Source organism: Pimephales promelas, chromosome 20 (assembly GCF_988280905.1).
Source record: "Pimephales promelas chromosome 20, fPimPro1.hap1.1, whole genome shotgun sequence".
In the NCBI taxonomy this organism is placed as follows: Eukaryota; Metazoa; Chordata; class Actinopteri; order Cypriniformes; family Leuciscidae; genus Pimephales; species Pimephales promelas.
The window spans coordinates 28,553,985-28,570,738 of NC_142788.1; the positions used below are offsets into that span (position 1 = coordinate 28,553,985).

Consider the following 16,754-nt stretch of genomic DNA (forward strand, 5'->3'; position numbering starts at 1 on the left):
ATTGGGATGCGATCATATCAGGCGTACACTAGAGAGTCATGACGTACACAATTACTTAGCCGCATAAATTTTATCCCAAGTCAGATTTTTGCAAAATAGATTATTTCCCTTGAAATGCGTAATGCTGTTATTGAATTTTTGCGGCGTATCATATTTGTTGTGCTTCAATTATAGATTCAATCTCTCTAATCACGAGCGCTTAAACCAACTGTTGTTTGTTTCTCTCACAATAATGTGCTGGTCTGAAATATGGATAATAGAAGACAAAATAAGTTACATAAATATCTTGTTTCTAAGTTTTACATACCCCTGGTTGTTTAATATCACATGTTGCCTTCTTGAGCATCAATAGTGGCTTGTGATAGTTTTGTTTGAGTCCATCAACATTCATTGATTAATACAGTAATTTCGACTTGCATTAAATGAATTATGTGCACTGTGCTATATGATTCATACTTTAAACTCTATATTTGCCCCATATGTTTGTGTTTAAAGCCAACAACAGTTTAAAACCTAATGGAGTGATGAATTCGTCTCCTCTTACCATCTGATTGTAATCCTGAATCCGCAACCACTGCATCCAATTACCATGAGAGATCACCATCTCTCAAATTTATAGTGAATTTGCTGTCTTGAATATGAAGAAGATATTTGCATCTGAAGATGAAATGTTAATGCGTTTATGTTCTCGTGTTTACAGTACAATTCACACCGACTTCACGTTATGGGAAGTAAAAAGGGTCTTCCAAAGACTAATCAGCACTTATGGCTGTTTTGATTAATGAGGTGATACACAAAATGAGGCTGATCTAAGATTGGTTGTGGTTGTTGATGGATTTTGCACATTTTAAAAGCATTAAATTATGTATATTGGGCTGTTTAATTCACTGCCCATGGTCACCCATCTTAAAAAAAAGTTTATAAAGTTTGTAATATGAAAAATAAAGTTTGCTTTATCAAGTAAAAATCATAAAAACTTCCATTAACACCCAATCCTCCTCAACTAATATATTCAATTATTAAAACTGTGCATGATCATGCTTAAAAATGACAGCCTATAAGGCCAATTAAAAAAATAGGATATTGAAGAAGAAAAAAAAAACATCCTAGAGAATTAAAGTGAGATATGTTCCCCTTTTTTCTGGATTTTTAATTAAAAGAAGCAGTACTGGACCCTCCGAGTTAAAATTTTTAATTTTAAAATATTGACGGTCTCTTAGCACTGATAACAAAACTGTTAATAGTCTTTTTGAACTGTTCATTAAAGAAACCGAGTCATTAGAGTCATTCATCTGGCAATAGCTATATGTATTTGATTTCCTAACAACTGTGTCATATTATGAATTCATTCGGGAATCAAAATACTATGATTGTACCAGTATATATCTGCCATTTGTGGAATAATCGAACTAAACTGGTCACATTGTAGTTTGTTTAATATTTGAAGAGTTCAGATGCAAAAGCCTCTAAATGCCATTTGAAATTTTCTTCTAAAATGATGATTTTTATCAAGCTTGTATATTTAAGTTCAGTAATTTCACTTAAATGGCAATGAAGATTACCTATTAATTGTCATTTAAGTGAAATTACTGAACTTAAATATACAAGTTTGATAAAAATGGTCATTTTAGAAGAAAATTTCAAATGGCATTTAGAGGCTTTTGCATCTGAACTCTTCATTTTGTGTTTGCATTTCATTTGACTGACTTGATTCTTCTAATGCCTGGTTCAGATTACACGATTTTAGCCCGATTTTGGCACGATCCGTTTGACGTAGGGTGTCGTGGGGATTCGTAAACGACAACGGGCGTCGAGACGCAAGATTCAATCGTATCATCTCGTATAGTGTGTCATAGTGGGCGACAACCTACGTCGCGTCTGCGATGCTTCATGACATCATGACAAAAAGACTAGCATGTTTAATTTTTTTAACGTCGTCCATGACGGTTCCGTCACATGTATGAGGTTGACCAATAGGAGCACAGAAGCTCAAAAATGGCGAAACGAAAGAGAGACGATGGTGCTAACGTTAAAAATAAAAGTAAAAATATATAAGAAAACAATATTTTACCTCAAGTTCTCTTTGGAGGATTGACAGCCCATACTGTCCTCTTCGAGCAATCCAGGAACGTGTCCATTGTCGGGTTTTCTTTCTTTTTTTACTTTTTTCTGAACACGGACAGCCAACACAACACTCACCGCTTCATCCATTGTTCACTCGCTACTAGTTTCGCCTTCTCGATGACATCACGCGTGTCTTTTAAAAGACGGCACATGATGACTGGTCAGGAAGCAACGTGAGTATGACATAAAGTGTCTTGTCAGATTTTTGTGTGTGATTTAAGCCAAAGATGCCATCATTGTGAGATTTTATTCCGTATTTGAAATAATTTAGACAAATAAGTAGAGGTGGTGACCATAGACCTCCATTATATGACTGATAGACAAGAACGGTTTGACCTAAAATGATCAAAATTGAAACTACAGCGGAAACAAAGACACCTACATCTTGGATGCCCTTGAGGTCAGCTAAAACATAACAAAAATGAATTTCAAAGTGAACTATCCCTTTATATTAAGTCCTACACTCTAAAAAATGCTGGGTTGTTTTAACCCAATTTTGGGTCAAATATGGACAAACCCGAAATGTTGGGTTAAAAATGTAATGTAAAAATTTAACCCAACGGCTGGGTTAGTCCATATTTGACCCAAAGTTGGGTTAAAACAACCTAGCATTTTTTAGAGTGTATTTTACTATTAAATGAGACAGTCGCCTGTTTGTTTTACTCTAGAATATGCATGCCCATAAAAATACAGATATTTGTGTGTGATTTAAGCCAAGGATGCCATCGTTGTCAGATTTTATTCCATGTTTGAAATAATTTAGACGAATAAGTAGAGGTGGTGACCATAGACCTCCATTATATGACTGATAGACAAGAACGGTTTGACCTAAAATGATCAAAATTGAAACTACAGCGGAAACAAAGACACCTACATCTTGGATGCCCTTGAGGTCAGCTAAAACATATCAAAAATTAATTTCAAAGTGAAGTATCCCTTTACATTAAGTCCTATTTTACTATTAAATGAGACAGTCGCCTGTTTGTTTTACTCTAGAATATGCATGCCCATAAAAATACAGATATTTGTGTGTGATTTAAGCCAAGGATTCCATCGTTGTCAGATTTTATTCCATGTTTGAAATAATTTAGACGAATAAGCATGCGAATTTTGGTGTTTCTCCATTGAAATAGATAGGAGCTGTTCTTGCATGATTGAAAATAGCCTTTTGAGTATGTTCCCTGATTAAATTTGCATTATAGGAAAAAAAAATGAGTTAAATCAGGTGCATTAGATTAGGAAGCCATCTGAATTGTGTTGTTTTTGGGCCAGTGATTATGTGTGAAGATCCTCTACAGGATCAGAGTGAAGTCACTGAGCGTCTTAACCTTATCCTGTGTGTGTGTGTGTGTCTCTCGGGAAGCTGTGCTTTATTTCCAGGTCTGGCCTTTGTGTTACGGACGCTGTTTTCTGGTGTGTGGATTGAATCCCGGCTCTTAGCAGGAGCTGATTCACAGTATTGTGAAAAGTGTCGCTGAATCTCTCAAACAAGCCTTGTGCCCACTGACCCGTGATGACTGCTTTCATTCTTTACGCATCTCTCTGGAAGTGCTAAAAACCTCTGCGCTGGGTGTCTGAAGGAGAGATATGAAAGTGTGGTTTGGTGTCGTGAAGGTGGGATAAAGTATTTGATGATGTCTATGAAGATGGGATGTGCTGTGTGTGTGAGATATCAAACTTTGAGAGGTGAGTGTGAGTGACTGTGGATTTGATAAGGCTTATGGGTTTCTGTCAGTCCATATCCGTCGACTTTAATAAATGCGTGTGCGAGTGAGTAAACAAAGCCTGAAGCCATTCACAGCGTCTGAGTCACCTCTGAGGAAGAGAGGTCTGGTGAGTTGGCGCGAGTCTGAGACTCGTAACTCAACGTGGCCCTCCAAGTTCAACAGTTCTGCTCATTTTGGCGGTATAAATCACCATCCAGATCAGCTCAGAGCTTCTGTTAAACACCCACAAAAACTCCAAATAGTGGCTTTTGCGACGATGCCTTAGAAGAACCATTTCTGTCCTTTTAGCCATGTTTTCATTACAGATTTGAGCAAACCTTTGGGTAACACTTTATAATAACTACACGCTAATAATCATTAGTTAAGCATGAGTAAACCATTACTTCATCATTCATAAAGCATTAATAGACATTAATAAGCAGTTCATAAATACAGCTATAAATGCTTTCTTCTTGATTTAAAAGCATATCTATAATTTGTTTAATAACTGTATTTTCATCCTTTATTAATGATCAATTTATCATTTCTAAATGAAGAATTGCATTTTTTATGAACCAGTTATTTAAGAGTTTTCAGTGGTTCATACGATTGCTTAGAGTAAATGATTAATAAACTATTTAAATGTACATTCATACATCTTATTATTCAGACATGATGGTTACTTAATGTGTTAATAAATGCTTTATTAACATGTATTAATGCTGTAATTCAGGGTTAATTTGAGTAGTTAAAAAGCATTTAGTAGTGGTCAGTTAACTATGTTCGTGAGCTCATCTAAAGTGAGGACTAGTCATGCCTTGTAATTAAAGCATTTTTAAAGGCTGTTAAATATTTCTACACTGTAAAAAATTTGGAGTAGGATTTACTTGAAAAAACCTCGCTAAACGATCTCACTCAGAAAATGCTAGTAAATTTACAAAGATTTGCCAAGTAAAAACCTAAACATATTTATCAGTAGCTTTAATTAGAAATCTTTAAGTTAAATTTACTTGGAATGTGGAATTAAGTAAACTTTACAAAAAATAAGTCATTTTAACTCGGCTTGTAAAAGGTTGATTAATACCGAGTTCCTTTGCCTTTGTATTACACTTCACTAAAACAATTATCTTGAATTTTATTAGTCATTTATAGTATGTTCTTTACTTAGATCATCTAAGTAATTTATATATACATCATGTCAGACTTTAAGCCTTATGTGAATGCAAACACCTCAATACTTGGTAGACAATACACAATGGTGGTAACATTTGATGGATCGTTTTTGTGTTTGAATGTGTCGTTTTAAGCAAAAAATTTACTCGAAATGTCACAAAATGGCAATTTACTAATACTGAAAACAAAAATCAATGATAAAACAGTGTAAATACAGCTGGAAACCAGTGAAAAATTAACCTCATTAATTATTCAAGGTCCAGTGCATGATGGGAACCCCAGTATCAGAAAAGTTGAGTAATTTTTACTTAATTTTATTGAGTTGATATTACACTTTCATTTATACTCGCTTGAAATAAGTACTGATATGGAATTTACTTAGTTTTTTAAATTCTTGCCTGAACTAACTTTTTCAAGTAAATTACATTGGGTTTTTTCACTAGTATTTACTTAACCAAAAAAATCATTTTTTACAGTGTATGTTCTGTATCACTGCGTTGTGTTTGTTACATTTTACTGTTTAGATGATTGACGAGTCTTTAAATCGCCTTTATAAATGCTTTACAAAGCATGAATAGTCCTCACTTTAGATTAGCTCACAAAAATAGTTAACTGACCACTACTAAATACTTTATAACTACCTGTATTTACTACATTTACTTACACTTTCTAAGTGATCTTATGAATGACTGACACCTCTTAAACAACTGGTTTGTAAATAATGCTATACTTCATTTAGAAATTATTAATTGATCATTAACAAAGTATGAAAATACAATTATTAAACGCATTATAGATATGCTTATAAATCAAGAAAAAAAGCATGTATAGCTATATTTATAAACTGCATATTAATGTCTAGTAATGTTTTATGAATGATGAATTAACTGTTTACTCATGCTTAACTAATGATTAATAGCGTGCAGCTATTATAAAGTGTTACCAAACTTGGGAATATTTTCGAAATGTTGATTGTGAAATGACGGCATTTCCATTAACCGAAGTTATGCGACTAAAATGTAATTCAGATGCAAGTCATTCCAAAAATCATTTTAGGTTCAAAGATTTTTGCATTAAAATATCCCAAAATCACAAGGCCAGTGTTATATATTCAGTTGAGATGATAACTTACAATATTCCAAATGTTTCAAACAATGTTTAAGTCGCGAGAAAATTGAGATTTTAACCAAGGAAACGGGGCGTGTGAGCTGGGAGTCGCCAGTAAATCGCGTCATATCCGCTCGTACTGCGTGTAGTCCTGGACAAATGCGGAAGTTGTAGTTGTGCGTTAGCGTCTATCAAGCAACAAGCGTCAGCTTGTTTCACGCATTTGTTATGGAATGGAGCACAATTATTCTTTAGCGATTGCACCTGGTTCTGTCTACAAAGACAATTCTCATAAACGCAAACGTCAACGAACGGGTCAACCAAACCACCCAAGAAGAATTTGGGACAAGAGAAATAAAACCAGCCCAACATCGGTGTGTCATTTCCTAAATGGAGAGAACTTCGTGAAAAACTCGAACTAGAAAGAGACGCCGATCTTGCATGTGTTTTTCTTGACAGGTGAGTAACACCGTGTTCTGTATTCAAATTTCATGTCCGTAAACCATGCAAAACAATTAGTATTATTGTTAGAATGTCTTGTTGTCTATGCATATGATGTGAAAAATCGTAAGGTCATATTCACCGCGAATACTGTTGGCTGTATCTTAGAAAACGACGTTTATCTGAAAAGTGTTTCAACCGTCCCGGCTCTCCCCTAACATCTGTGATAACTAATTTACTTTTAAACCTGACTTTTCTTGCGGTTATTTCAGTTTAATGAAAAACAAGCATGTCATTAAACGCAACAGTTATAGAAATCGAACTTTACCTCATCCATGACAACTAATTTTCGAATTCCCGTCTGACTGATTTATCCACGGTGGAGTTGGAAACAACAGTTCCCATCATTCCGCGTTCCTCCACGGCGTCATCAAGCAAAGCCGTTGTTGTTGTTTTGAATGTAGCGCCCTCTAGCGGCATAAAATCTTAGGTATTGTAGCTTTAAGACACTGTACTGTACACTCGCAGTCGCGAGTACCGCACTCGCCGTTATTTTTAATCTAAGTGTGTTATCTAAGCATTATCGGCAAGGAAAGGCCCTTATACTTGGGACTGGCACATATGAGGTGTTTCTCATGACTCATATCTGCTTCAAGGTGTTGATAAATTGTGGCATTTCTTTGTTGTTTAGAATCCAGTATTGCCGTAATACTTTTGTCTTTCATGAGTTTAATAAAGAACCATTTTTCATCTTCTATCAATTTTTTCTATCATTTTCATCTTCAATCCTTTTTCGAATTGCCTGAAAAACCACCTCATGCGAGTTGAAAAACTTTTCTGCAATATATGGGAGTTTTTTTTTTTTGCGAAATTGATGTTTCCCCATTGGGCGTATTTTCAATTTCCAAATGCAATTTGAAGGGTAATGGAAACGCGGCTACTGAGGAACCTTTCAGTGAACATTTCTTAAATCATCTAGAGTCATTATTTTTCTTAGTGTGAACAACATTTTTTATGGTAAATGGACTGCATTTATATAGCGCTTTCATAGACCTAATGGCCACTAAAGCGCTTTACATATTTCCTCACATTCACCCATTCACACACTCATTCATACACCAACGGCGGTGTCAGCCATGCGAGGCGCCATCCAGCTCGTCTGGGTTAGGTGTCTTGCTCATGGACACCTCGACACTTGGTTAGGTGGAACCAACCTTTCGGTTTGTAGACAATCTACATGAACCACTGAGCCACTGCCGCCCCATCTAATGAATATTATAATCTAATAATCTGCTACGCAGTCACAAGCTTATCATTTGCATGTATTTTTAAGTATTGCAGTTTAAAAACAAGTGAATTTAAACCATTGAAGCGCAGTTAGATTTGCTCTGTGTGCTCTCTGAGAGACTGTTTCTCAGCATTGTCTGAGAGACGCATGACGCGAAGCCGCTGCTCATAGAGCGTGAGAGCTTTTTGCCAAATAATTTGGCTTGAACGGCTAAATAACAAACACTAGTGGCGAGACGGATCACAAAACTCTGTGGTTTGACTAAAGTCAGTTTTATTTTAAAATGCGCTAGATTGGCTGGCTCTACTATAGCGGCCGCAGCCTCTCTGTAATCACCATTCAACTATCTGATTGGTTACACCCCATGAGTAATAGCCTATCAACACTTGCGAGACGGTTGCAGGTCGGCTGGGCAGTGGAGCTGTGTGTCGAAAGGACGGTAGGGCTGGGTAATAAATATCGATTTCTCGATATTAATTGATTCTCATTTTTACGAACCGATATTGATTCTTAAATCTCAAGAATCGATTAGTCATCCTGTTTCATTTGAATGAATGGGACATTGTATCGCGGCTGCGCGCATCCGAAAAATCGCAATAATCTTTGTCCTTTGTTACTATTGATATGAAACGAGGTATCAATTTTCAAATTACGTCCATTTTCTTTAGAGATTCAAAAACATAAATAGCGTTTTGTCGCTGTGGCGTGAGATCGCTCTGGCGGCGCTCAAGAGAAGCAGCAGCGCTGATCTCTCTTCCGGCTTAATAATACTAGTCACAGACCGAAATAAACATGAATGAGCATCTGAAAGTGTGTTAAAAGATAGAGTACAACTTATCGAAATCCGTATTATGTCACATTGATTTGCTCAATCAGCGTTTCAACCGTGGAAAGACGTCAGTTAAACAGCTTGTAATCGTCATGTATCGTCATATTTACCTCAGAAAACCCACATAAACTCGTTAGTCAGCTAGAAAAAATAACTCTAGAGAGCAGCATTTTGCTAAATATATACACCATATTACATTATAATCTTAATGTTTTTCAATATTTAGTGCATATTTCAATAAATCTGGCAAGTTTTTATGACAGCCACCATTTAAATGTTTGTATTTCATATAATCTTCTTATTATAAAAATAAATAAAAGTGTAATTTAAGTGTTTGTATAGCTACCTTCATATTAGGCTAATGAAGACTATAGGCTACACCTAGACTCCCATAGTTTACAGCATTAGTTAAGAGATTTGATTTCCTTAAGAAAATTTGCCTTTTATTGTAACTGATATCCAAAATAATAAAAATTGGATCGAATCGGAATCGAAATCGAATTGCAAGCTTGTGAATGGAAATCGAATCGAATTGTGAAATTTGTGTCAATACCCAGCCCTAATATTTAGCATATTACTGAAGCAGGAATAGACATGACAATCGGATCATCTGTTTCTTTGACTGAGAATGGCCGAAGTTACACATATGGTGTTACACTCAATCAGAGATGTATAAAGTACTAGAAACCCGGACTTGAGTAAAAGTACAAGTGCTCTATCAAAAAAGTGACTTGAGTAGAAGTTGAAGTGCTCTTTAAGCACCACACTTAAGTAGAAGTACTAAAGTATTCAACATTTTTTGTACTTAAGTATTGCAAGTTTATTTTAAAATTCACTACTTGAGTACTAAAAGTAAAAGTACAAGTATTGTCTCATGTAATTATTAAAGAAAGCAGTCAAAAGTTTGAACTAGCAATTTGGCGGGATACAAATTTGCTTTGGCGGCCATTGCAGGACAACCCCTGCATTAGTTGTCAATGTGTGCGTCAATCAATACCATTACCCTATAAAACTGGTGTGTGATTTAGGCAGCATGAAAGCCAACTTGCAACGAATGATTCATACATTTTTATAATTGTAACGAGTAACTAGCAGAACATTAAAAAGATATCGAAGTAAAAGTATTCAATTCATCGAAAATATCTACTGAAGTAAAAGTAGAAGTATGAGAAAAAAACAATACTCTAGTAGAGTACAGATACAGCATTTTAGTACTTAAGTAGTTCTACTTCGTTACTATACATCTCTGCTCTCAATTGAGGTTAAAGCAAAGGATTTCTGATTACTCGCACACTCTTGAGCGTCTGTGATTTCAATGTTAAGTCAATGCAAAGACACGTTTACGCGCGTCTAAGTGTCCTGCGCGGTAGAAGCGCGAATGAGGCATGAGAGCAGATGTGGCCGTGCTTGAATTTTGCAGCAATGTTGTGACCTTGTGTGGGAATGGCTGGTGCAGAAACACCAAATTCACACACACACACACACACACACACAGACACACACACACACTGACAGGAGGAGGAAATAGTAAAGGTACACAGGACCTACTGTACAGTTTCCACACTTTTATTAGCCTCGGGTCCCAAACATCCTGTGTGTAATGTAAATGTGTAGGGGGTGTACAGTGTGTTTTCATTGAAAATGTGTTCTGATATATATTCTTCCCATAAAATGAGCCGAGGCCAATGAGTCTGAGTTTGAAAAAATAATTAATCGTGTCATTTTTCTTTTCAAGTTCAAGTTCAAGTTCAAGTTAAGCTTTATTTGCCATTTGTACCGGTACAGCTATACAGGTGCATAGGAATTTTTGTAGCAGAGCTCGTTGAATCAAACATAAAAGATAAACATTAAAACAGCTAACAAGCTACACAGCACACACAATGGACTTTAAGAAATCAAGACTTAAAAAATACGTTCAACGTCAATGACGAGCATCTTAATCCCATGTTAAGCAACCCCCCACCCCTACAATTGTTACTTTAAGATTACATTTAAGATTGCTCCACGCTAAACAAAAAGAATATTGCACTGTCCCAAGATACTACGTAATATAAATATTTAAAAACAAACTTACTATAATAAGTCTTATCTATAATAAATATAATTGATAAATATTTTGATAAAAAATGAAAACGGGTCCAACAGACCCGAACACCATACAGGGGTTAAAACAATTGCATTACTTATTTCTATTGCTTGAAGTTTTTCAGGTTTCATTTGTGTCTGTTTTCTTTATCACTGTTTACTTTCAGGAAGCTTGAGAGGGCTTTTTCTTAGGCTAGTATTAGTTTTTGTGATATTGAAAATGGTGACAAGAATGATGAAATATCAATGGAATCAAACATTTTTATATCATAAAAACCTTATTTAAAAAAAAAATAAACCTACAGTTTATTGTGATATATATATATTGTTATCGTGAAATAAAATTACTCGTATGGTGATATAAGATTTTTTTCCATTATAAAGAACCTTTTTTTGGAATGGAAAGATTCTAGCGATATTAAAGGTTTTTTAATCAAATCATAGAACGGTTATGCTTCTAAAAGTGTAAATATTTCAGTCAAATGCATGTAAACCACACCTGATGCTTCCCTGTTCAAAAATACAGATGCCAACAAACCTGTTTTTCCCTTGAGTGATTCCCAGCGTACTTTTTTTGGGTTTGTCTAAACTTTCTGAAGTGTACAGAAAATGTTTGTGTTTGTTGGGATTTCCCGCTTGCTTGTTTTCCACCTCGTTAGTCTGATTTTTTTATACCAAATTGTTTACGACAACAAAGACGTTGACCCCGAGAACTTAGAATAGCTTTCTGTTTTTTATTGTTAGCTTTTAGACTAGTGTTGCTACACTTGACAAAAGCCACTTTTAGCAGATTTTTGTGTTTAAAATGCTCTGTTTCTGCCTCTTCTGGAAAAACACCTCTGATAGCACTGCTGACTCAGAGTTTGCCCTTTAATCTTTAAACTTGTCATATGTGGGTGTTTCTTCCGCTTCGGGCACTTTAATGTCTCAGGGATTGATTAAAAAAAAAAAAAAGATTTCAATGTTTGTTTTTTAACATGAAAAAGATCGCTTTGGAAACTTGACCATACCTTCATCATTTATTTTTGCTGCCTTTCAAATTACTTTTGGTACCACTTTACTTGAAGGGGTGTGCATAAGACTAACATGACACCTTCATAATCTTGACATGACATATGTTTTATGCATGTTTGTGACAACTGTCATTTAGTGTCATTCGCTCAGTTATGACATTTTTAATGCAAATGTGACATTGTTTGAGATGTCTTTGTTATGACACCTTGACATAAACCAATAGATCATAACCTGTCAGTGTCTTTGTCATGATAAATCATCATATTATAATGAATTCTGGAGGATCATGTGATTTTGAAGATATTTAGCAATATATTCACATAGAGAACAGTTGTTTTAAATTGTTGTACTTTAAAATATTACCGGTTTTACAGATTTTTGATTTTATGGTGAACAGAAGAGACTTTAAAAACGTTTTAACATGTACATAATGTGCTATCACTGAAATTAGGCTTAAAGGAGTTGTTCTCTTTTAAAAAAAACTTTCGCTGATAATTTACTCACCCCCACGTCATCCAAGATGTCCATGTCTTTCTTTCTTCAGTTGAAAAGAAATTAAGGTTTTTGATGAAAACATTCCAAGATTTTTCTCCATATAATGGACTTCAATGGGGTCCAAACGGTTTAAGGTCCAAAAGACCGTTTCAGTGCAAACTGCAAACTGTTCAGAGGGGTTTAAACGATTCCAGATGATGAATAAGGGTCTTATCAAGCGAAACGATCGCTCATTTAAAAAATAAATAACAAAGTTGAAGTTTTATAAGCTCAAATGGTCGCCTTGCTCTGTTCTGTGATGCACGTTCGTGACTCTCCTGTTCGAACTCGTTCATTAAAATGAACGAATCTTTTCCCGAGTCATTTTGTTGAAAAAGATTTGTTCGTTTTCAAAAACCTTCATCAAAAACCTTAATTTCTTTTCGACTGCAGAAAGAAAGACATGGACATCTTGGATGACATGGGGGCGAGTAAATTATCAGCAAAAGTTTTTTGAAAAGTGAACTACTCCTTTAACCAGATAAAGGATTTATCCAGGATTTTACCGTTTTATTTAAACACTGTAAACAACACCGTCTAAGAGTTTTTAATGTCTTCTGCCCGCCTGCATTTATTTGATCAAAAATACAGTACATTAAAGACAGTAATATTGTGTAATATTAAATAATGAAAACTCATCCTTGGGACTAGGGATATACGTATCCTCAAACAGTATAATAGCTTATGATTAGTGATATATATTTCAAACTCTTAATGGCGAACGCTACAAAGATTGACTGTTGTTGGCCCTCTGAGAAACGATTACGGTATATAGTGCATATCATAATTATAAAGTGGATTACGGTGCTGATGATGCTCTTGACTATTATCAGCGTGCCAGAGATAATGATAATCTGTGTTATGTTTCTTTCAGAGGGCTTGGGTCTTTCTGTGGATGTTCAATCCGCCTTCCCTACGGATTCTCTCTTCAAAATCAACACGTTTAATATTTCATTTAAAGTTCAGAGCTTTCTGCATCAGTACGCAGTAAAATCACAGCTGAAAGATACAGCTCGGAGACCAACAATACATCTTCCTCCCTCTCCCTCCTACATGAACACACTCTTTCTGCCTGTATTTTGCTTTGCCGTTGGTTTCCCGGCTCTCCTACTGCCTTTCCCTCTTTTGTTCTTTCTATCTCTCCCCTAATCTCTCCTCATCCCTTTCTCCTCCTATGAATAATACACAGTGATAATACACTGTGCAAAGAAGCCATATTGTATTCCCACAGTGTGTTTCTGTGATCATCTTCTCTTGGCTGCACTCAGCTTTAATGAATGTTAGGAGTTATTAGCTGGCACAAACTGCCTCTGGTGAATCACACTGTCTCAGCCTTTGTTGTTTGCATGATTCATTTTCTGTTCTGGAGCAAATTTGGCTCTTAAAAGAAGCAAGGAATCATCAGTGTCCCGCTTTATATTTCTATCACACTCTCTTCTTGGACCTTGTTCATCCTGTCTCTTTGAAATTCTCTTTCTAAAAGCATGTTCGGAATTTGTGGAATAATTTCAGTGTTTGTGTTGCAGTCCCTGAGTGATCTTCCTCAAGCCTTCTGTTTATGAGGTTTTGTAAATCCCCTTTAATGGTCTATATCCATCCATCCATCCATCCGTACATCCGTACATCCATTCGTACATCCATCCATCCATCCATTCGTACATCCATCCATCCGTTCATCCATCCATCCACCCATCCGTTCATCCATCCATCCATCCATCCACCCATCCGTTCATTCATCCATCCATCCACCCATCCGTTCATACATCCATCCATCCATCCATCCACCCATCCGTTCATCCACCCATCCATCCATCCACCCATCCGTTCATTCATCCATCCATCCATCCATCCACCCATCCGTTCATCCACCCATCCATCCATCCACCCATCCGTTCATTCATCCATCCACCCATCCGTCCGTTCATTCATCCATCCATCCACCCATCCGTTCATACATCCATCCATCCATCCATCCACCCATCCGTTCATCCACCCATCCATCCATCCACCCATCCGTTCATTCATCCATCCATCCATCCATCCACCCATCCGTTCATCCACCCATCCATCCATCCACCCATCCATTCATTCATCCATCCACCCATCCGTCCGTTCATTCATCCATCCATCCACCCATCCGTTCATTCATCCATCCATCCATCCATCCATCCATCCACCCATCCGTTCATTCATCCATCCATCCCTCCATCCATCCACCCATCCGTTCATCCATCCATCCATCCATCCATCCATACACCCATCCGTTCATTCATCCATCCATCCATCCATCCACCCATCCTTTCATTCATCCATCCATCCATCCATCCACCCATTCATTCATCCATCCATCCATCCACCCATCCGTTCATTCATCCATCCATCCATCCATCCACCCATCCTTTCATTCATCCATCCATCCATCCATCCACCCAACCGTCCATCCATCCATCCATCCATCCGTCCTTTCATTCATCCATCCATCCACCCATCCATCTGTCCTTTCATTCATCCATCCATCCATCCGTCCATCTGTCTGTTCATTCATCCATCCATCCATCCATCCATCCATCTGTCTGTTCATTCATCCATCCACCCGTCCATCCGTCCATCCATCCATCCATCCATCCATCCATCCATCCATCTACCTATCTACCTATCTATCTATCAGCCTTTTTGTCTGTCTGTCTGTCTGTCTGTCTGTCTGTCTGTCTGTCTGTCTATCTATTTATTGGCTCTATTGGCTTTTTTGTCTGTCTGTCTCTGTCTATCATTCGATCTATTTATATATCTATCACCTTTCTGTCTGTCTGTCTGTCTATCTATCTTTTCTTAATGGCACTTGCATCACAGTTATTGTAACTCATATTTGAAAATTAGGGTAACTAAGTAAACCAATCATAATTAATTAAAGAACTAAGTAAACAAAATGTAAGGAGCATAACTCATATATTTTTGCGCTATACTATGGGGAAATGTATGTCTTGTTGAGGAGAGGAGCACTGTTACTTTTGTAAGCAGTCAGTCATATGACTTGTACCTTGTGGATGATAAAAACGGATGGAAAAATTCAGACGTGCATTGTAGCGGCACCCAAGCCATATTTTAGGACCAGAATATCACTTTTTTTTTTTTGACTTGATCCAGTAAGCAACCACCCAAAACACACTAATATCCAAATAAAAGTTAACTCAGCACCCTTTGGCAACACATTTGTTTTTATTACCGAGATTGATCATGGTATAAGATATGATGTGTGTCTCTAGTGTGAGATGAGAAACACTTTTCATTCTGTTATGGAATGCAGTAGATTGCCTGTGTTATTTGCTGTCTCTAATTAGGTTTAAACAGACTCAGGCAGGTTTTTTCTACTTTTATTTTTGGCCCATGATATAGCCTCCGCATACAAAGACTGTAGAGCCAGTTATTAAACTGCAGACAAAAATGTCTACGTGAACAAAAGGCAAGACATGGCCTCCTTTGCAGTGTCTTTTTATGGAAGTCTAGTTTCGAGGTTAAATTGATTTGAAAAGCTGTTGGATGCTTTAGGGGGTTGCCTTACGTATCTAATGAGATTAATGATGATGTTGTAATTTTAGGTTATCGGCATGTTTTGCCTGATTGTTTACTTCACCCTCTCGATCTCTGTCTCCTTTAGGTATGTGGTCGTTTTCGGTGTCTGAGTTGGCCGTCGCCGGGGTGGAGATCGGTCGTCTCTCGGCAACAGATGCAGACCTGGGTGAAAATGCACGGGTGGACTTTACGATCGTGGACGGCGAGGCAGGGGACACTTTCAACATAACTGGATTGAACCAAGAGGCAGTGATCTTGTTAAACAAGGTGGGAGTGGTGAAACAGAAATACCTACAGTAATATTGTTTTCTTCCATGCATTCCCAAATCCAATTTTATGGTGTATCTGACTCAAAACTGTTATTAGTTTGTAGTCTTAACAGTGAAAACCACATGAATAGTAAATGAGTGAGTGGGTTCGGACACATCATATGTATAAATATGCATATAAATCCCATTTTGTGTCCTCTTTTTCTCCACAGGCATTCTCTTACGTCTTTTGGCATCATACTAATGCTTACATTACTATGGCAATCAATGTAGCTGCACCTGATATGGATTACATTAACTTTCTGGACAAATGGAGTCGATTTCATTACTTGCAAAATGACAGTGCAAATAGTCAGTGCCAACGGCTGAGTGTGGTAAATCTGCAGTGCTAGAAAAGGCATATTGGGGTGGGAAACTACTCCCTAGCAACTGCATAGCAACCAGTATTATTTTAGTATTATTTTTTATTTTATATGCTATAGTATTTATTAATATTTTGAATTAGCTTTTATTAGCAATATGTTAATCCAACCAGAACACCTATGCAACTGCATAGCAGCACACTAAAAACACACCATAGCAATGTAAAAATGCAAATAAATAAATCATTAAAC

General features: G+C 36.7%; 1 protein-coding gene across 3 annotated transcripts in view; it reads left to right on the top strand.

The window, feature by feature from the left end:
- cdh24a (cadherin 24, type 2a) overlaps positions 1 to 16,754 on the top strand; it is a 109,111-nt gene that overhangs the window by 62,955 nt on the left and 29,402 nt on the right. For all 3 annotated transcript variants that reach the window (XM_089124591.1, XM_089124590.1, XM_039652974.2), the window contains one exon: positions 15,957 to 16,138. In XM_089124591.1, the coding sequence (XP_088980717.1) occupies positions 15,957 to 16,138 (182 nt within the window). The remainder of the gene's footprint in view (positions 1 to 15,956; positions 16,139 to 16,754) is intronic.